The following is a 22,444-nucleotide window of genomic DNA, read 5'->3' on the forward strand; positions in this document are numbered from 1 at the left end:
AATTAGGAAGTCCAAGTCAATCCTCCACAAAAAAACATTGCATATCTTAAAGAGTTCTAGAAGCCAAGCCATGCTGTGGTATCACTCATTAAGCCCCGCTTTTACACACACTTACAGTCTTCCCGACACAACGATTAGAGTATTAAAGATAACCGACTAAATGGCTTTCTATGTCGAAGATTTGAGGTCAACCATAATGGATAAGAGGGAATTTAAAGTATGGTATCAGAACAAAACTAGTTTTCCTTACTCTCTAATGTTTCAATTGAAACATCGTATTGTGATCGTTTTAAGGGCGTTTCTTTATTCCTCCTTTCAATTCATTTAGACTTAAAAATGGGTTTCACGATAAGTTGTTATCTTTATTTCATAACGAGACAATTCAGTTTGAAAAGGAAAAATCGATAATATTGATTAATTTCCCAGCCCTAAGCGGAGCAACCAATGGCTGGGGCTGTGTGGGTGACCAGGGACGATATTGACGAGGGATGGAGGTGATCAGTATCTGGCAGAGTGCTGATACACTACTGTTTAACTGAACTAACTATCTCAACTGGTCAAATCCAAAAATTGCATTGAATGTAATACAGGAAGGTCCTATATTAAACAGACACATTCCCTTACACAACTAAATCACTGACAAATGAAAACACACCCGCAGATGTACAGAATCCATACACCAATACACACACATAACACACACACATAACACACACACACACACACACACACACACACACACACACACACACACACACACACACACACACACACACACACACACACACACACACACACCAAAACACACGCAGCAAAATAACTTACCCTGCTGACATCTTTAGCTGATGCGTCATCTACAAAAAAAACAGAGCAGAGAACAACACAGTGTTGACAATACATTCAGTGACAGGGACACTCCGACACAGCCTCCAGTATGCAGCCAATAACCCCATAATGATTATTAGTGACGTGCTCTATACAACCCCCTCCTCCCTCCTCTGGCTCTTTGGCCAGCGTTGCCCAGTGTGCAGACGTTCCAGAGACAATAGAGGAGTTGTACATCCTTGATGTGACCCCTATGTGTACATGGGAATCTGAAACCCAAGCCTGTCTCCGGGGAAGCAGGCAAACCCAATAAATCCCAAACGCCCCGCATATTTGGGGATTGGTGCATGTATTTGGTACATGTCTGCCTGTAAGATGCTGAAAGAAGGTGGATTGGATGATCACGTGGAAGGCCTGGTGTAGATCGGGCGACAGATGTGATGTGTGTTTGTGTGTGTTACACTTTACATTGTGTAACAATACAAGCAGAAAAAAATATTCAGATCGACAGATCAGAGATTGGAAGTGTGTTGACAGCATTTTCTGTCCTGTGATTGGCTATTGTCAAGATCACCTTTTTTAATGGTGATCTTTTTGTATGTGTATGTCTATGTGTGTGTGTGTGTGTGTGTGTGTATGTGTGTGTGTATACGTGTATACATGTACGTGTATAATATGTATAAGTGTGTGTGCGTGCGCATGCATCCGTGCGTGTGTATGTGTTGCGTGGGAGATTTGTAGCATGTTTACACATCAAACATGCAAGCACATGTCCTTTCCGCCGTGTTTCCTGTATCGTCCAGGCCAAGGAATCTCAGTAGCGGCAAGCGGTCACACTTCAACTTTCAGCCAAAGGAATGCGGTCAGTGACAGTGGCAGACATTTGACTGAGTTCACCGCAGCCTCTCGACGGCCGATGCAGATCTCACGGCGGAGAAGCTACGTGCTCAGAGGGAAACGCACACTCGTAGTGTAGGCTAGCATTCAGGGGTGGGCCGCAACAATCTGACATTTGTCGAGACGCAGGAAAAGAACGCGACACAAAAACAGAACCGGGTCGTACAATCCGTACCAGGTTTAGAAACCACTGACAGGCCTCCCTAACACAACGTGACATGTGAATAAAGATGGGGCTTAAAGTGCAAATTCCTGGAGAGGTTTTCGGGGGCCGTCGGAGGAACGGGGCAGACGTACGACTATTGTGTTTGGACGCGGACGCCGAACTCTTGTGATCCTTTTTTTTTGTTTTTTTGTTGTCTTTAATGACGACTTCCGCCAATCAAAACATTCCCTGGACTTGCTGTCTGAGAGCCAGTCTGAGGGGGGGGGGGGGGGGGGGGGGGGAGTTGCACCGATTGTGGACTAGAAGCAACGTACTCGAGACTCTTCGTTTCCTTCCCCCCCCCCCCCCCCCACCCTCCTCGAGCGGCCTTGGGTTTGAAAAGCAGCAGCACACATGACTCTGAAGCGCTCTGATCCTTTGCGGCGCTCCGTGTGATCGGAACCATGCAGAAAGCCCTACGGTTTCGTTTCGAGCCGAAGCGCTTCTCGGGTTTTTTTGCTCGCCGTCGCGGCTCTCAATGAGCCCCCTTGTTCATTTGAGGCCTTCATTTGAGGAAGGAAAATAAAGCCCTCTGTGTTGTTTGTTGTTTTAAACATTCCACCAGTGTAGTATGGGCTTCCTAACATAGCCGTGAGAGCTATTTCAGAGCAGAACCCAGGCCAACGATGACGTCAAACGGGGCATATGGAGCCACAAAAATAAATCCCCTATCCCAATAGTAGAAGCCTTCAGCGTTATATATTAGAAACAAAGTCACCCAACAACGCTTTATCATTGTTTAACTGCTCCCCTGGGGGATGTACAGTGTATGTCACAGACAAAGATAGATATATATAATGGGGCGCATATAGGATATTTATATATCCCACCAACAGCACATCAGCGGTTAATGGACACGCACACATACTAAATCAATAGATATCATTGTTTTATATGAAAACACAGATACAAATGTTCGTGCTTATCTGCCAAGTGATTTTTAAGTGGTGTAAGGAAGACAACAATGTCCACAGCGAGATTGCTCCTGGTCTATAGCTATTCCCGGACCCTTCTTCTTCCTCATCTCTCTGTCCCAGTCGTCGGTCAGAGTTCCCCGACCTGCCCAGAACTCCAATAATCCCTCGGAATTCTCCGGAAAACCCAACTGACGTGAACGTGAGGACAGACAGAGAGAGAGATATGTATGCAAGCCTTTGAAGAACGTGGAACCGGCAGAACTCGAGGAGGAGAGTATATTCAGAGGATGTTTTCAGCCCTTGTTAAATTATGTTTATAGATAAACAACTTTGCGGACGATTTAACGACCAGCGGGTCAGATGTGAGCATTTGAATTATAGGGCAGGAACTGTGGGGGCGGCCTAACGCAAACAAATGTACCTCGATTACCAGACTACTGGGCTGAACAGTGAGGGGAAGCAGGCTTTGCTAAGCCCAAACGAATGGCTGACCACGGAGATCCGTTGAAAGGAACAGGCCCTGGTCGCATTCGTCATCGCTGTGAAAGGGCCTGGAGACTTTTGTCTTGTTTCGCGTCCATGACCATGCATCTCCTCTCACAGGGGCCATCCCAAGAACGCAAATTATGAGCTTCCCCTTCCTGGTTGGATTGTTGTAGTATTTTTAATATACGCAAATGATGGTCCATTCAGATGTTGATAAAAATGTATTTATTCCTGTGTCATAGATCGAAGATTAATTCATGTTAACTACTTCTATATATATTTGATCAATAAGTTCAACATCTCTGTCACAATTGTTTTACAATAACACATTGTTCTCTAGGTTTGTGTCAAGAGATAAGGCCTAATGGGATGAACCCCCTTGGGTGCGTGTGTTTGTGTGTGTGTATGTGTATGTGTATGCGTGTGTGTGTGTGTGTGTATGTGTATGCGTGTGTGTGTGTTTGTGTGTGTGCGCATGTGTGTGCATGTGTGCGCGTGCGTGCGTGCGTGTCAGTTCAGCTGCCTGCTGGCGAGTCATCACCACAGAAACAAAGACCAGTGGTATAGCCTGATGGCATCCCATATTTTCAGGGGGCCAATCCTGCTTTGAGTAAACAGAGATGCGAGAGGGCCAACGCAGTCCCGGGACATATACCAGCACAGCTCAATGACAAACACCAAACACCGCTGGCGAGAAATTCCTGAACACAAGGGAAAAGTAAAGCAAGTTTTCATCTGAGCTGAACAGCAGCACAATATCTCCTGATGAGGATATGTCACTTCATATGAAGGTGGTGACCTGGGTGTATGAATGGGATTCAGGTCTGGCCTTCTTAGGTTCTGAAGCCCTCGCAAAGTTGTGTCTTTTTGGGTGGGACTGCTGAGCTATGGGGACGGTGGGCGTACCACAGGGTTTAGCCTTGGCACCTTTTGACCCGTTGGGGAAAATATGACATGATCCCAACATACTCACTCTCACACACACACACTCAATCACTCACTTGCTCACATCGAACACACACACACACACGCACACCCACGCACACACACACACACACACACACACACACACACACACACACACACACACACACACACACACACACACACAGACACACACATAAACACACAGACACGTGACGGGTGCTTCAACGATCCTCTGCCCTGCACCTGTGATGTCCGGTCGGCCGGGAGTCTGGGGGATGACTCCCAGAGAACTCCCCCCCCCCCGCCACCCCTTCCACTCCTCCTGGCGACGCTGGGTGTCTAAGACAACAGGCGCTTGTCCTTCTCGCCCGCCGTACTAATTCCCCATCAAAGGGCTCCACTGTTCCCGCGCACGGTGGGACAGGACATGCCAACTCCCTCAGCCACCGACCGAAACTCTCTCTCGGGATGTACTGTTGCCCTTAGCGATAGGCGCGTGGGGACGGAGGAGGGGGGGGGCGCCCCCACCCACCCTCCCTCGCCCCTGGAGGCAAGGCCGGCAGGTGAGACGGCTCCGTTTCATCACGGCGGTGGGGTTAGGGAGTTCTGAGGCACAGGCGCGTCTTTGTCCTCCCGTGGTCCCCGTCCTTCGCCCTGCTGATGTACAGCGTCAGCTGCTCCCCGGTCCCGGGACGCGGCCCGCCCCGGCCCGCCCCGGCCCCGGTCCGGATCACATCCCGTCGGATCAGCGTCGGCTTGGGTCCGTGTGCGCCCAGTGGCTGGGCGTGTCACATGACCCCCGCCCCCGGGGCGCGTGCGGAGATGCGGGGACGATGGTGGGGAGTTACAACGCTAGTCTCCCCTAGTCTACATCCGGTCGCTCCGCAGCAGAGCCCCCCGGAGACGGGCCCCCCCCACCAGGGGGTCCGCTGACGTCACAGAGGAGCGTCTCGGGGGGGATCGAGGCCGCGTTTCCTGTGGAGTTCTGGAGGATTTCTCCGACGTTTCTCCACTCCTGCGACTGAGTTTGCGAATTAACGAGAATTCAAAAGTAAAAATTCAGGGATTCATGAAAATTCCCCCCAAACATTATTACCAACACGGCTTTGTGCTTTGGGCTAAAGGGTTAAGGGGATTCTTGATTAGTTAATTTGCAGTGGAATCCTGCTTAGGAAGGATGGCCGATTTTGCTTTCTACGGTCACGGCTACGTCCCTGTTCAGAAGTTCCTGGAAGACCCAATCAGGCTGGCCCCGTGCCGCGGGCGGTCGCGGCCCATCTACCTGTGGATGTTCCTCTGTTTGTCGTGGGTTGTGTGTTTTGTGTGCATTGTGTGCTCAGGGTGCAGTGGACTACAGCACACCGCTCGCACCAGGCTCCCTGGAGGGGAGTGGCGGAGGGTGTTTGGGAGGTATTAATTACCCCGTGTTAGTGTGCGGTGCGAAGGAAACAGCGCCCTGTGGGACGGCGTCGGCGGGGAGGTGAGGGTCAACCTGCGTCACCGCGGCCTAGCGACAGCGATTCGCCTCATAGGACGAAGAAACATACAAAGTAAATGCAGTAGCGTCCATATGGTGAATATAGATGCCGTTCATGCAGCAGGATGCCAGTTGATGGAGAACAGACATAATGTTGTAACGAGATCAAGCAATAACAACCCTTACAATGTTATAAGTCGTGCACTGCATACTGTACACTGCAGTACAGGGTTAGGGGCATGTGTCTATCCATCCGATCCAAACCTGTTCCCCACCTTACCGTAGCTATTGAACGTCGGAATAATAATGATATTAATCAGCGAGATTTTAATCCTCGTGCAAACCAGGGCACATTTTGAACAGCTGACGTTGCTTATCTTTCTCGCAAGATCTGTCAACATCGCCCTTGTAGCTGGTAATCATCTGACACACGGCGTGACTGATGAGTTACTCCCGGACAATAGACGAATCGTCGCGCGTTTACCGCGGCTCATATCCAGATAGGGAGAACACAAAGAGGAAAACAAACAAGAGTGTACCGTGCTGTGTGTTCTGGCCGGGCGCCAGCCACACCGACCTCTACCGACAAGAGGTGAGCATGTGATCACAGGTGGTGATGACGTCAGGTGGGGAAGAAGACCCCTGCAGTAGCCGACATGGAGCACAAACCGTAAGAGCGGAAGAAAGCGCAACGAGCTGGGGCTCAACCCCCTAGCCCCTTCCTCACCCGGTAACCGTCGACAACCCTTCATGGCCCAAATTACAGAATCAAAAGGCTTTTGTAACACACACACACACACACACACACGTGTGCACGCATATACACACACAGACACACGCATCAACACACACACACACACACACACATACATACACACATGTGCATGCATATACACACAGACACACACATCAACACACATACACACACACACACACACACAGACACACAAACACACACACACACACACACACACACACACACACACACACACACACACACACACACAACACACACACACACACACACACGGGCCAGCAGCATCATGTAAGATAAGTGCTGTTATGTTAATAGGGCTATGCATGTGCATCACATGGGGAGCGGGAACGGGCTGCAGGCCTGCCTACCAGGGGGCTCTGTGCAGCGCGGAGACATCACATGACACAGCCCGCTGCGGTGATCCCATCCAGATGCACTGGCAGTGCAAGAGAACACGCTCCCAGGAAGACACGGAAGAAGACAGCAGCACGGCGCAAACACACAAAAGCAGACACACACACACACACACAAAAAGGATCCCGCAAAATACAAGCACACGCTCACGTTAAAGTAAGTATTTATTATGCACCGTCGTAAACACACACACAATCCCGCAAATACGTACACACTAGCATACGTAAAGGCACACACACACACACACGAATTGACTAATGCAAGACTTAAAACAATGTAGATTTACCGTAAATATGAATGAAAGCATGTTGTCGTTGGACAGCGTGGCCGAGTGCCATAGACAACATCGCAGGAGCAGGCAATTCTAGATGAAGTTAAAATGTGTAAATTTACATTTGTAACACCTTTACAACGTGCTACAATGTGGTGCTGCAGAGACTCTTCGGTCTACCGTCTATCTCAGGAGTAAGAAAACATATTTCAAATAATATTATTAGTGGGAATTATCCTTCCCACTAATAGTGAATCATATCGCAATCGCAATAGCTATCAAAAATAATCGCAATAGGATTTATTGAGCACAGCATAGTCCAGTCATGGCGTGATAACATGCCCCTGTTTGATGTGTGCTGGGTCTGACTACGTGTATGTCAAGTGTATGACCGGTCAGACTTAGCCGTAATGTTAAATTAAATTATTTAAATGATTATAAATAGCATCTTTATGAGACATCTTGGCTTGAAGAGAGCAGCCGTAGTTGCCAGCAACGAACAAACAGAAACACCACAAACACATGAGCCCAATCGTTGGGACCGTGTTGAGCTACTTTTCTATTTCACTGGGACTATTCTTAAAAGGGTCTGAAGTGCAGATTCATGGTTCACCCAGCCTTTACATTCCAACCCTCGATGTGTGCTGAATGGATGGAGCCATTCATCTCCAAAAGCACAACGCAGCTTGTGATTGTCACGAGAGCCTCTATATTAGAACTACCTATACTCAATGTGAACGTTCACACACAAGACACAAGGACCACGCGCTCACACACACACACACACACACACACACACACACACACACACACACACACGTACTCATACACCACACACACACACACACACACACACACACACACACACACACACACACACATACGTACTCATGCACACACATAAACACACACACACACACACACGCGTACTCATGCACACACATACACACGCAAACACGCAAACACACACACATACACACACACACGCACAAACCGGCAAACACAAACACCCCATTTCTGTAAGAAACAAAACAACCGCACAGTAGATCTGTGCAGGGCCGTCACGCTGCTATAAAAAAACTAAAGACCAGCCCATAATAATTCTTTCCCCCCACTGACACATCCACACCCTTAACCCATACGGCCCTCACCAGGCAGCCCCCCCCCCCCCCCCCCCCCCCCCCCCCCCCGCCCCCCCCCCCCCCCCGCCCCGCTGTAGCCGGCTGCGTCTCTCTGGAGGAGCCCCTCTGACGTCAGCGGCTGCGCTGGGCTGCTCGCCAGCCTGTGAGCCCGTGATGGATGTGCTCGTTTTTTTTTCTGTGCAGCAGGCTGTGCTGAGCGCGCCACCGCACCGACTTCAACTTAACCCCCCCCCATCCCCGTTCCAAACATGTCCAGTGACCGGTACAGACTACCCCAGTCGGCCCTCTGCTATCCCACTTCTCCCACCCCCCCCCCCCCCCCCCCCCGCCGCCTACTTTCCCCCTCCACTCAAACCCTTTTAGCACACGCTGAAGGGATGGGGGGAGACCAGGAGCAGAGCCAGGGTTCTGGTCCATAAGGAAGGCTGTGTGGAGTTCTAGCGCTGTCAATAAAGCGGGCCGGATGCTCAGAGCGCCATGACAGGCCGACGCCACCGACGCACGTGTGACTGAGGTAAAAGCCCATGCAGTAAAAAGTCGCACACACATATGCACACACATTGATTCTACGTCTTAATGGTCTCCTTCTACACCAAAAGTAAGCAGAGCACAGCAGATATTATAACCTGCGGAATATAAAAAAACGGCGTCCATAGCAAACGAACAATCTGAGCTGCGATTGCATCGGACGAAAATCAAAACAAAGAGTCTCAAAAACTGAAATCCAACTTGTTATTTCTTTTCTCCTGACGGCTGCCCCGGCAACGGTGTCTGGAAACGGAGTAGCGAGCAGAAGGGAGAGAGCGTGAGAAGGAGTAGAATATAAAAACGAAACATCAATGAGCACAGCGAAGGCAACAGAAGGCAACAGTCAAACCATATGTTCCGCTAGGGCCACAGATAACTCCTTGCAGGCCCCCCCCCCCCCCCACGCTCTGTGGTGGCGTGGTGGCGCGTCACAGGGGACACGGTGCCGGCCAGAGGACTGCACACCGTGAGTGGAAGAACTGTCTGCTCTGGTGCGTGATGTGTTTGCTATCTCTACCGTGTCCATACGTGTGTGTGTGTGTGTGTGTGTGTGTGTGTGTGTGTGTGTGTGTGTGTGTGTGTGTGTGTGTGTGTGCGGTGTGTTCATACATCTGTGTTTGTGTGTGTGTCCATACGTGTGTGTGTGTGTGTGTGTATGATGTCCATACATACGTGTGTGTGTGTGTGTGTGTGTGTGAAAGCGTGTTTATGTCCTTTGTATCATGTCCATACATCATGTCCATGCGTGTGTGTGTCTGTGTGAGTGAGAGTGTGTGTATTTTCTGTGTAGCATGTTCATACATACATGTGTGCCTGTGAAAGTGTGTCTACACATCCGTGTGTGTTTGTGTGTGTGTACTGTAGGCATGTGTATATGTATGTATGTCTCTGTGTGTGTGTGTGTGTGTGTGTGTGTGTGTGTGTGTGTGTGTGTGTGTGTGTGTGTGTGTGTGTGTGTGTTGGTGTGTGTGCGTGTGTGTGTGTGTGTGTGTGTGTGTGTGTGTGTGTGTGTGTGTGTGTGTGTGTGTGTGTGTGTGTGTGTGTGTACCTGCAGGCCTGCCGCTGGTCTTCCTCCTCAGCCATCTGTCCAACGTCTCTGCGCTCACGCTCTCCGATACAAAGTCCTCCAGGATCTGCGGGTGGACTGAGAGGTACGCCTTCACTTTCTCATCCGTCAAACCTGAGGTCCACACAAACACAGCAGCGTTAGTGGTCATGTTCCTTCAAAAGCCTGCGCGCACACACACGCACGCACACACGCGTATGTATAGACATTGTATACACAGAAACATACTCTTTCACAAATGCACGCGCGCACACGCTCACACACATACACTCTCACACACAACCACACACACACACACACACACACACACACACACACACACACACACACACACACACACACACAAGTATAGACATGGTACACAACACAATCACACACACACACACAAACACATATTAGACAAAAAATGCATAATCATAGCATCATCAGAACACGCACATTGACAACAATGCCACAAGCTAGTAACACCATCGAATCGTCCATTATACAAAGAAACCCGGATAAACACGAAGACATGAATACATGTCCTCCATGTGTCCTTGTCAAGGACTCCCCGAGCGCTGAGCCTCCCCTCCTTTCTCCCTGAGAGTTAGCTTAGCATGCTAACCTCTGAATCTGGCTAGGGCTTTCCAGCTAGCAACACACTAGCACCACAGAGCTTCCTGCGAAGGCTCGTCTCCTGGGAGCGCAGCCCAGCCAGCAGAGCACAGGATAAAAGACTTGATTGTGCTTTACAGGCAATTAGCTTCTCAAGAGCCTCACTAAGTGATGCTGTTTATTGTCTCTGTTGTGGTGGAAAAGGGCCGTTGGCAGACTACTTTTTGAGGGGAAAGTATCCTTTAATGCAGCCGGTGGCGTCGACGCTAGCTAGTCGAAGATAGCCGCGGCGTGGGCTAGGACCAGGCTAACGGATACGGGACATACAATAGGAAACAGGCCCGATCGCTATCGGCCGTTTCACTCACTTACGCTTTCGCAAATATCCCGGTGGATCTTGGGAGATATTTCACCATCTCCAAAGTACCCAGAGTTACTAACAAAAGTGTCACCAGGCCAAAGACAGAAACCACTTCCAAGACACAATCAGCGGTGACCCGCTAACTGGTCCATGTGGTTCATCCTCTAGAATGCACTCATCGGTTTCGGGGCCCGATCGTCACATCATGTTTCAAAGTCAGGGCTTGTCGACTCCCTTGTGACCTATTAACCTATTGACCTATCCCTCACCCTCAGGATTACCCACCCCGACCCAGAAAGGACCAGCATTCACATTGCTTTATCTTTCCAGACCGTCTCTGGATAGACGCGGGGCTACGAGTGTGTAGGGCTGGGTGAGTGAGCCAGAGCAGGGGGGCGGTGGGGTGGAGGTGGGGGGGTGATTGACTAGCCAACTGCCCCGGGATGCAGCTCCTCTTAAGTGGAACGCCTCACAAGACTCCCAGCCCGTGCTGCTGACGCAAGTTAGCAGTGTGTGGCTTAAGAAATCACACAGCTCTAGGAGGGCGGGGGTAGGGGTGAGTGCGGTCGCGCACAAAAGGCACTTATTTGCTCCAGCGTGATTATCTCTCCATGCCATGATGGCAGCTGGCTGTCCTGTCTTAAAGCGCCCCGCGCACACACACACCCGTTTAGGGTCGCGGATAGGGGCAGAAAGTATGAACCCCAGCAATGTGCAGAGCAGTCCCTGTGGTTGTAGTGACATGAGCAATCCACAAAGGCGAATAAGGCATCTTTTTGTGATTACTCCAACTGAAACTTTAAAAAATAATGAATTTTTTTGAGGTAATTTGTATTAAATTACATATTTGGAATGCTACTTTTCAGCCGTTGATTATAGAAACGTGTGGGGGGAATTCTATATACTCCCACAGAGAGATACACAAGATGGACTCCTTTTATTTCACATAAATTTAAGCAGAGCTGGTGAATGTAAAATTCTGATGTGAATCATTCCCTTCCTTCATCACAAACCTAATGCAATGCCCAGGAGGACTAAGGAAGAGTGATACATCATCAGTGATGACTAGTTCCAACAACCATCCTTCTAGTTGCTTGTTGATTGATTATGGTAAGTTTGACCCAAATCATTTTTTGCCATTACAGCTCCTTTTCCCCGCCCCATCTCACTCTCTCTCTAACTCTCTCTCTCTCTCTCTCTCTCTCTCTCTCTCTCTCTCTCTCTCTCTCTCTCTCTCTCTCTCTATCTCTCTCTCTCTCTCTCTCTCTCTCTCTCTCTAACTCTCTCTCTCTGTCTCTGTCCCCCTCTCTCTCTCTCTCTCTCTCTCTCTCTCTCTCTCTCTCTCTCTCTCTCTCTCTCTCTCTCTCTCTCTCTCTAACTCTCTCTAACTCTCTCTCTCTCTCTCTAACGTGCTCTCTCTCTCTCTAACTCTCTCTCTCTCTCTAACTTTCTCTCTAACTCTCTCTCTCTCTCTCTCTCCCTCTCTCTCTCTCTCTCTCTCTCTCTCTCTCTCTCTAACTCTCTCTCTCTCTAACTTTCACTCTAACTCTCTCTCTCTCTCTCTCCCTCTCTCTCTCTCTCTCTCTCTCTCTCTCTCTCTCTCTCTCTCTCTCTCCTCTCTCTCTCTCTCTCTCTCTCGTTTACCCAAAAAGACCCTGCTTCTTCTTATACTTATTTCGTTAACGTCTCTTCCCTAAACTCCCGACAACGGTGGCCCTGGGAAGCCAGGGGTCTCTCCCAGGGCGCAACAGCTCCACTGGCGAGCACCGCGTGCTGCGGCCCTGGATGCTAGCTAACCCCTGAGGAACCACATGAGCCCAAAACGTCTGCGCGTCTTCTGAAGGCAACGGGGGAGGAGGAGGAGGAGAGGGGCGCACTGGGTCAGCGGCCTGCCCTGAACTCGCTCAACAAACCTCAGCAGAGCGTTCCTTCTCTCGGGGGCCAGCACTACTTCAGAGGAATGGCGTCCGCCCAGATGAACACATGGGGGAAGTTTTTGTTAGATTTTCTATTAAATGTCAAAATCGTATTTTTCCCGCAAGATGTGGAACCCGTGTGACATTATATTGTAGAGACGGTACATGCCAAGGAAAGAAGGCTTTGGCGATGACAAAGTCGACACACTGGGTTCATTGGGATTATCCAAAGTTCGAAAATAGGAAAATCCCAAACAAAATGATAACGTTACAACAAAACAATATAACAATATAAAGTAAGGTAAAGGCACCAAGTGTACGCACTTATTGTATGTTGTACGTCCTTGCACTTAAAAATAGTACTTATCATTGTTTATCATCTTATAAGTCACTTTGGATAAAAGCGTCTGCTAAATGCCCTAATGTAATGGTATTCACTCTTCAAATCAACAGTAAATAAGCCTTCACTTATGCGCTCACTAGCACACTAACTCCTAGTATTCAAGAATACTTCAGAGTTTACAACTCTGGGGCTTTTGGCAGGCACCCCTTCATCTACACAGCGTCCTAAAACCAGAGTTAAACACATCTTGTATTCTGCAGTAATAGCCTGCGCTGGAAAACTCAATTGACACGTATTATACCACAAGTGGATGTATTTTCTGTGTTATTATTTGCATCAATCTGCAGCGTCTTTTGCGAGTGGCTAAACCCCAGTTGGCCTGGCCTGCTCAGACTGAGTCAACCATGGGTTTCCTGTGTGAAAAACAAGGGCTTGAGTCCATGCAGTGAGGTATTCTTGGATAACACTTGTCCTGACTACAGTGCACCACACCCCTGGATTGGAGAGGCCAAACCCAGAGAAGCCGTCTGTCTGGGTCACCCCTTAGGCTCTGCATTGTCGGATACAAAGTTCTCCATGGAGACTCTGGGTTAGGAAACCGTGGTCTTGCACACAGGCATCAAAACCAATGTTTGCCGGGGCTCTTGTGTCAATCTAGTCGGCATCAACATCAAAATCCAAACACCCTCATTCTCATTGCAAGACCTAGGTCCTACACATTTCCAAGAAATTCCACCTTGTAGTTTTTGGAGGTAAAGGACTCAGTTTATCGTCGACTCATCGATATTACATCAATTTTCTTTATTGTGCAGCTTACAGTTGTCAACAAAAAGTGTCGGATGTACCATTTGCATTCATAAAAGGGTCCTTTACAATACCCCGATACAAGAGAGCCCCGATACAATACCTTTTTTATCTTATTGATTCAGGTCCCTCTTACTTTTCTGACCTATATCTCGTAAAAGATATGTAGACACATGTACATAAGAAAATGTACAGATAGCCACTTAAGTCGTGAAGACAGAGTGCGACAGCCCTTAAAAGAATAAACCGCCCCAAGCACTTAACTTATCTCTCATTCTTTAAAGGTCAAGGTGTCTGATGCTGCTTTAACGTCGCGTAGAAGAGCTGACAGAACCCATGAAAGAGATCTCGTGACGCATGTCGTATGAAACGAAAAACCAAAAGTTGTCGCCAAGCTGGTCAAAGTTGCACCGACCAAACCCGAGCTCCGTGGGGCGGCGGACCCGTTGTATTCTGTGTTTTGATCGGGGTGAACCCGGGGCTAGATAACTCGGCTATGAGATCGAGCCCCATCGGCCAATCAGGATGGTGGCAGCAACAACAGCAGCGGCAACAGCAGATGTTCAATGTGGGAGTTGTCCTGCCCCCCCCCCCCTCCCTCCCTCCCTCCCTCCCTTTCTCCTACCCTCCCTGTGTGATGTGCACAGAATCAATAAATACATCAATCAATAAATACAGACGAGGGAGAGAAGCGTGCGAGAGAGAACAGAGATGGAGAGAGAGAGAGGGATGGAGAGAGCGAGAGAGCGAGAGAGAGAGAGAGAGAGAGAGAGAGAGAGAGAGAGAGAGAGAGAGAAAGGGGCTTGGCTGAGAGTCAAGGGCACGCGGCCAGCGCAGTACTTTTTACTTTCCTGACATGAGGCTGAGGCAGGAAGGGGATGGAGTGGGAGGCACCGTGTGTGTGTGCGGCGTGTGCGTCAGCAGATCCGTCTGGGACTCCCATGCCAGGAGGAAGAGCATGTGGTTCTTATCTATGGGAGGGATTGATCCCCTGAATCCCAAACACTGACATTCTGCCACTGGTGGACAGGGGGAAAAACAAGGGAGGAATGGGGGATTTCATCAACATTAATGAGGAAAATAAGAACAACTACTATTATTATTGTTATCGGACGCTATTATTCATCCGTCTGCCGAAGATTGGGAGACGGTGAGGGCGAGCGTGTTGGCTTGTATAACGCATTTGTGAAATGCATTTTCACACACACACACACACACACACACACACACATGCACACACGCATGCAGGCACACACACATACACACACACACACACACACACACTGCGGTTAAGTCCTTGTGGCCAAAGGTGAATGGCGTAATGAGACGAGAAAATCAGAAAAAGAAAGGCGTCCAATCCTGGGTGGGGTCGAGTCCACAAAGCTCCCAGTCCCAGTCTTATAGCTACAGCGTCCAATGCTCTGGTTCTACATAGATGTCACAAAGCCATGCTATTGTTTGAGAAGTGATTCACGACCAACCATTTTTTTTTAAATGTTTGCAGTGTTTCCCCCAGAAAATGTCTTAGTCAAGTGGGTCAAGGAACAGGGGTGGGGGGGGGGGGTAGGGGGTTGTCTCCGTTTCAATTCCATTCAAAAAGCTTTATGGCACGACCATTGTTGTGAACAGTATTACCGATGCATTATTTATCTTTATTTTATATACCTGATGGAAGTATTTTTTCTTTCCCTACGAGAGTTTTTTACTTTGTTAATGCAAAGTTTTATTTATAAAAATAATAACAATAATAATAATAATATGTATATATATTTTTTTTCTAAAATATATATATTTTTTTAGACATTGGTAGTCAAGGCGGGGCCCTATTGTTGTTAGGGCGTCCGCCTTAACCATACAGTGCTGGGGGAAACACTGGTTTGATCGATGTCAAAGCCGACCATATCGGCTGACATATAATTAAAATCACACAACGTAGACCGCCCCGCCACCCCTTTATTCACTCTCCATCATGAATCTTACAGAACTATCCCAGGGCCAGGCATGCAGGTTCTGTTGGAAGCTGCTGTTAATACAGAGTCTAGGCTTCAGGGCATTCGATGTGTACATCACTAGAGCATAGTTAACTTAGCATTAGCTTTCTCCACTGAAATGTAATCAGGCAAAATCAGTAAAATTCAGGTCAAAACTATATTCATTGCTGCATATGCTACATAAATAGCTGCAACTCTTCTACCTGCCCTTCATTGTATGGCGATGTGCCCATGTGATGATCTGGACTTTGAAAATGTCATTAGCATTAGCTCTTGCAGACACACGCCCATGAATTCTGAAAACAAACAGCACTGCACAAACATGCAGGCTACCACCTCCCTTGCTGAGTGAGAGACATCGCCATGGAAATGCAATTTGCAATTATTTCCACTGCCAGGGTCCAGGTCGTTAGACATACAGGGTGGGGGATTCAAATGGGTGGCTGACATGCAGATAAGCCATGTCCCCTTGATTGGCTTGTGTGGTGGCAGGCTTGCTGCAGCGCTTCCACTGTGATGAGATGCATATCAGGTCCACCTTCAGACCCGACCCCCGGAGATGCCAGCTCCTCTCGGTACCAGAGAAACACCGCTATGAAGCAAGAGTTAAAGGGGAACCCCACCTTGGTCCACAACATCAGCTACGTTACCCCAAATTTTTTGCAGAGAAGTTGATTGAATTGATTCAATTTAATTCAATTCAATTCAAAGTGTTTATTGTCATATGCACAAAAGAGATGTTCTCAGTTGTACAATGAAATTCTTCCTTTGTTTCCACAGACTGAATGCCAAGATTTTTTTACAAGATAGATAGATAGAAGAAATAATACATTTAAGTTAAAATAAATAAATAAATAAAACGGAATGGTGCAAATCCAAGAAAGCCAAAGTGCGTGAGCAAAATGTAAACAGCTGCGGCAGTCCTGAGGTAGAATACTCCTTAACAAGAGACTCCTATCTGTTGATTGATGCCATTTTTTCCAAATCGGACCAATGGACAACACGTATCCGGGCCAGCGTCGTCAATAGTCCAACTTTTCCAGACGGAAATGTCCAATGTTAGAAAGGTTACACCAAAAAGCAACCGGTGGGCAACCGGTCTGTCGTTTTCTACCAAAAGAACATGAATGCATTCGATGTTGAGCGCTGCTGTGTGCACCTACTGGCTATAACAATCGCTTCATCCCTTCAAGTCCACAAACATAGATACCTACATGGTCGACCATTTCCATAAGTAGCGATTTTGTTTTGCCGCTGAATGCTCCCCACTAAGAAATCTCTCTTACGTTACTGGGGGGGACTCTTGTTTAACGTCCAGACCTGTGAGTTTACAGCCGGTGGCACTGGAAACCACAACAGCCCCCGGATGGCGTTCAGAGTACCCATTTGATACTCGTTTATTTATACTCATCTGAAGTACGTCGTGCCAGTTATAGATTACGAACCTAGCCGATGATAAAGTGCCCTAGCAGTGCGGGCCGAAGCGGATTTCTTGGGAGTCAGCATAATTTCCCCCTCACACTGTAAACTCTGTACTTCCCAACACACACACTCCCAACACACACAGACACACACACACACACACACACACACACACACACACACACACACAACCCCGGAGCACACATCATCGACCCGCTCATGTTCCCTGTTTCACATCTGGACCGACAGTGAACTCTGCAGCCCCAGCTAAACAGGCCATCGGGGACGTGGTGATGAGAACCACAGACCCTGGCCCAGATCCATAGCTCTTCCCCGACATTGTGCTCCTTTACGAGCCACCATCATAGGGGGGACCTAAAAAAAAAGCCCACTTGTATATGTGGCCCTTTTTTCCATCCCCTCTCTCCCAGTTGACAGGGAGAGTCAGCGGGAGGTCGGACTGGGAACCGATTCCCTTCGGACGCTCGGATCCCACACTGACCCGGCGGCGATCCAGCTCGCCTCATGTCGGAGCGCCGCTCGCCGTGAACGGTTCACGTCACACGATGAGACCACCTGTTGTGTTTGCCGTTGTGCGCCACGCGACGCTTTTTTCCTTCCACCGCCTGTAGACGCCGGGGACACATGGCGACTTATCGAGATCCGCGTGAAGCGGTTGAGTGCGGATCTCCGCCGGCTTGAGTGGGGAGAAACGATCTGTGAGGGAGTGGATGTGGAGCTCACTCTGCTGTACGTGTGTGTTCAGAGAGGCCTCTAGGTGGACGGGGCGATGGTCGGAGTGACTCTACCACTGGCTCGCTCCGACACAGGGAGAAGATGCCATGCGGTGCAGCAGGAAATATCCAGCAGGAACACATCCTGCCAGACAATGCACCTTTCTTCACAACGTTAAGTTATTCCTCAATGTTCAATTGGATTTGATAAAATGCCTAAAAGATCACATCAGGGCTGACAAAAAAGTGACCGGCCTGAACTATAACGCAGATATGTTGGGCTTTGAGTTTCTCTCCAAAAAAAAAAGTATGCACATTGCACACACACAAGAACGCAGACGCACACACACACACACACACACACACACACACACACACACACACACACACACACACACACACACACACAAACACACACTGTGTGAATAATAACAGGCTTTATTATCACAGGACTCGAACAACACCGCTCAAACTTAAGTTTCTGCAATAAGCACGGTACGAAATAACACAGATGGGAACAATTATGACAGGGACAGGAGGGTAACTCACAGACACACACACACACACACACACACACACACACACACACACACACACCAACATTTGTTAAAGATATAACCCTTTTTTATCATCTAAACAAAGTAAGAAATAAGGTCATAAACTTATAAGAAGGGAAGTTATATATTGCAAACCTTGAGTTTGGGTTTATAGGCTACATATCTATCGACATATAGTCCATTAAGTTTGTGTAGCTCCATATCAAAGACTGCCAATAACCTTTTAAAGACTAGGATAGTATTAAACTCTACAATGATGTTCTAAATTGTACATTAGGCCAACTGCCAATGGCCTAATTAAAAACACTAGAAAATGTCATTTTGCCGGCGTTCATAGGCAACAGGCTATACCTAATCCAAAACACAGTGGAGAAGGAGTTATACACGGAACTGGAGCATTAGATAATGATTGAATGACGTGTATGCAAATAAATAAAAAAGTTAATGCTTACTCCCATACGCCTGTGCTGTCATTATTATTCCACTTTACTATGATGACCTCTGGAGCCTATTGTTCACCTTACAAACAGTTGCTTTGAAAACGCTAGAACGGTGGAAGCATTCTGAAACCCTAAATTCTTGTCCTTTTTTGGTAGGCCCATTCGTGCGGGCGGGATACCTGCATATCTCCATAATGCATTCCATGACCACAGTTTACTGCTATGCGTATGCTTTGGCATTATCGAGCAAAGACACACTCGAAGCTGTTATCACGGTTTTGCAACCAGAAAAGGTCAACCGAGGTGCCATTCGACCACTGGCCAGCCTACGGTTGGTTTAACAGGGTTCAACCAAAGTGCACATCACGGTACAGATATGATCACAAAAACGTGTGATAATTGTATTTAACCAAAGGGGAGCATTAACTGTCCACTTACCAGTGCGCATTAAGAATCTACTTTTAAACCATAGCGCGCATTGTTATCCATCAAAAAAGCAATATTATATATTTTTACATATTTTCTAATAAATAAAAAATATAAAAAAATAACTATGGCTTTACAGTTGATTTGTAATTTGTACAACGGATGGCCAAGGGTAGCCAGAGTTGTGCGCAGCGGTGCACGGAGGCACGCGTGCACGCTGTCTAGACCCGGCTTATTGATGCCATGTCTTACCCAGGATCTGCCCCTCGTCCTCCCGCTCCGATCATCCACTCAAGGCGAGCTATTCATAAACCCGTTTTGACGGATTTTACCCCCAAGTGAAGGCATGCGTTTTACTGACCCGTCTACAAACGTGGTAGTGTACACACCATCCTATAGCGTCCCCACCCCATGTTCTAGTCCAGCTCTGCTCCCCATCTGTCATCCCTAAAGTTGAGCAGATCTCCGTCTAAATAGCTCAACTTTCGCCCGCGTTAAGGTGAAGGAAATACGGCCAGCGTTAGCTTGTTTTAATGCCACACGGTTGAGCAAGCTCCGGGAAGGAACAACATCCAGTGAACAATCCCCCCTGAAATACACTCACGTCTCCTCGCTTATACATACAGTGTGCCGGGCTTAAAGTTGTACTCTTATCATTTGAAGTGTAAATCGAAGTACCTACTTGCACCGAGAAAACAGTCCGTTAACCTTCTGAAACAGCTTGTTGAAGACGGGCCATCTTCCATGTCGGACCGGGAGCGTAAAGAGGGGGAAGCTACGGAGAGAAGCGCGCCGTGGATCAAACTTGTGCGTTCGGCAGCCCAGCTGCAAACAGAGAAACGTCCAGAATGCGTTGAGATGAAGGAGTCCTAGTGGTCCACGCCTGAGTGGTACGATGCCGTGAGCACGGCTACGGTAGGAGCGATCTGCCCCCACCCCCCTCACACACACACACGCACACACACACACACACACACACACACACACACACACACACACACACACACACACACACACACACACACACACACACACACACACACACACACACACACACACACACACACACACACACACACACACACACACACACACACACACACACACACACACACACACACACACACACACACACACACACACACACACCGCACCACCACCACTCGCCGAGGTGTAGCTAAACTACGGTCCGCCTCCTCGGCACGGCGTCCGTGGATGCGGACGGCGGTTAGAACGAGGCGACTACGCCGCGGAGAGAGACACGAGGATCCGCAGAGGTGGCGTCGTCGACGCTGCTGCCCAGTCCCGGACTGCTGCCGCTCTGCTCCCGGTTGTCGACGCGCACGGACCAGAGCCACATGCTCTCCAGAGAAACGAGGCAGAGGAGAAAAGAAAAAAACGACTTATCCCGGTCGATGAGGAGAGTGGAAAAGATGGGAAGTGTTTTCCTTTTTGTAATTTACGGACACACCGTCCGCGTCCCACAGCAAGGACACGACGATACCGTTGCGTTCAGTGACGGGCCGGACGAAGCAAACAAGCCGAAATGAATGGGACTATTTGCATTCCCAGAAGAACGATAATGGCACGGTGCTTGGATGCAAAATGTAGAAGTGGTGAAAGGAGCTTCTGTAAACACAGTCAGAGCAAGCATCTCGATTCAGTCCTGCCACCTTGTCCATGTCCAACTGTGAAAGCATCTAGGCTACAAATTACAGTTTGCCAGGCACGACTAGTGCCAAGCATTAATGTTGATAAAAAGAATGAAACCCACGTCAAACAGGCATACGCTGTCATTCACCTCACAGACTGCAGTGTGTGTGTGTGTGTGTGTGTGTGTGTGTGTGTGTGTGTGTGTGTGTGTGTGTGTGTGTGTGTGTGTGTGTGTGTGTGTGTGTGTGTGTGTGTGTGTGTGTGTGTGTGTGTGTGTGTGTGTGTGTGTGTGTGTGTGTGTGTGTGTGTGTGTGCGCGTGTTGAGTGAGAGATTGTAGAGTGTGTTCTTGGGAGAGAGTGGGTGGGGTGGGGGTAGGGGGGAGAATACAGAGTGTGAGTGTATTGCAAAATTAATCTATACTCGTAATGCATATCTATTTTGGAGCAGTTAAATATTTCGATTGCGTGATTAAAATATGTCCAGACATTTGCAGATAAAGTTGACCTCAAACTCAATAGATAGATATTTCTTTTGCCTGCAGGTGAAGTAAGCACAAAAGATAATTCACAATCAATGTCAACTCAGCAGATCTCTACCAGTAGAACAATGCATTAGATTACTTAAAGTATATTTCCCCATGATTGTGAAAATCAGTGAAAGGATTTTGCAATTTCTATATAAATATTAAGACATGCCATATTTGAAAAGTCAACACCTAGCTTCTGGTGAGATAAATCACGTATTATATATACTTTTCCATTTGCACCAACGGGTAATAAAAAGGAAGGAATGGTGCATTGTGAAGCTGAATTGAAATATAATTCCAACAAATAACAGTGCTGACTGTGAATTCAGACCCCTATTTCTTAATCCCAAAGTCTGCTATATAGGTGTAATAAATGTCATTAATTTGTATCATAATATGTGCTGGGTGAGACGAAAGCAAAACAGCCCCCTCATATATCAGAGAACAGTACAGAGGACAGTACAACCATCAAATGGAATACTTGGCCTATTCAAAAATGATTTTGAATAGGCACAAGTCCAAATCTGCAAAATAATCAACCAGTATTTTCCCTCATACCTCCTACACATAAAAATTAAATTTATTTAGATTTGGAAAATTAATGAATCCAAAAAATAAAAGAAATACTGTAAAATAGACACTGCTATCCAATATTGTGAATGGGGTTTAACAGCTGAACCAAAAACATCACTCTTCCTCTCTCCCTCTCTGTCTCTCCCTCTCTGTCTCTGCCTCTCTCTCCCTCCCTCTCTCCCTCAGTC

General features: G+C 48.0%; 1 protein-coding gene across 2 annotated transcripts in view; it reads right to left on the bottom strand.

Annotated features, from left to right (window-relative positions):
* pde10a (phosphodiesterase 10A) overlaps nt 1-22,444 on the bottom strand; it is a 58,839-nt gene that overhangs the window by 18,898 nt on the left and 17,497 nt on the right. The window contains exons 1-3 of one of the 2 annotated variants that reach the window (XM_060073342.1): nt 20,186-20,691; nt 9,895-10,026; nt 826-854 (exon numbers count right to left, since the gene is read on the bottom strand). In XM_060073342.1, coding sequence (XP_059929325.1) covers nt 826-854; nt 9,895-10,026; nt 20,186-20,249 — 225 coding nt within the window. In that variant the 5' untranslated portion in view covers nt 20,250-20,691. Of the gene's footprint in view, nt 1-825; nt 855-9,894; nt 10,027-20,185; nt 20,692-22,444 lie in introns of those variants that run through there. The other variant, XM_060073341.1, reaches the window with a different exon arrangement.

This window comes from Gadus macrocephalus, chromosome 15 (genome assembly GCF_031168955.1).
Source record: "Gadus macrocephalus chromosome 15, ASM3116895v1".
Classification (NCBI taxonomy): Eukaryota; Metazoa; Chordata; class Actinopteri; order Gadiformes; family Gadidae; genus Gadus; species Gadus macrocephalus.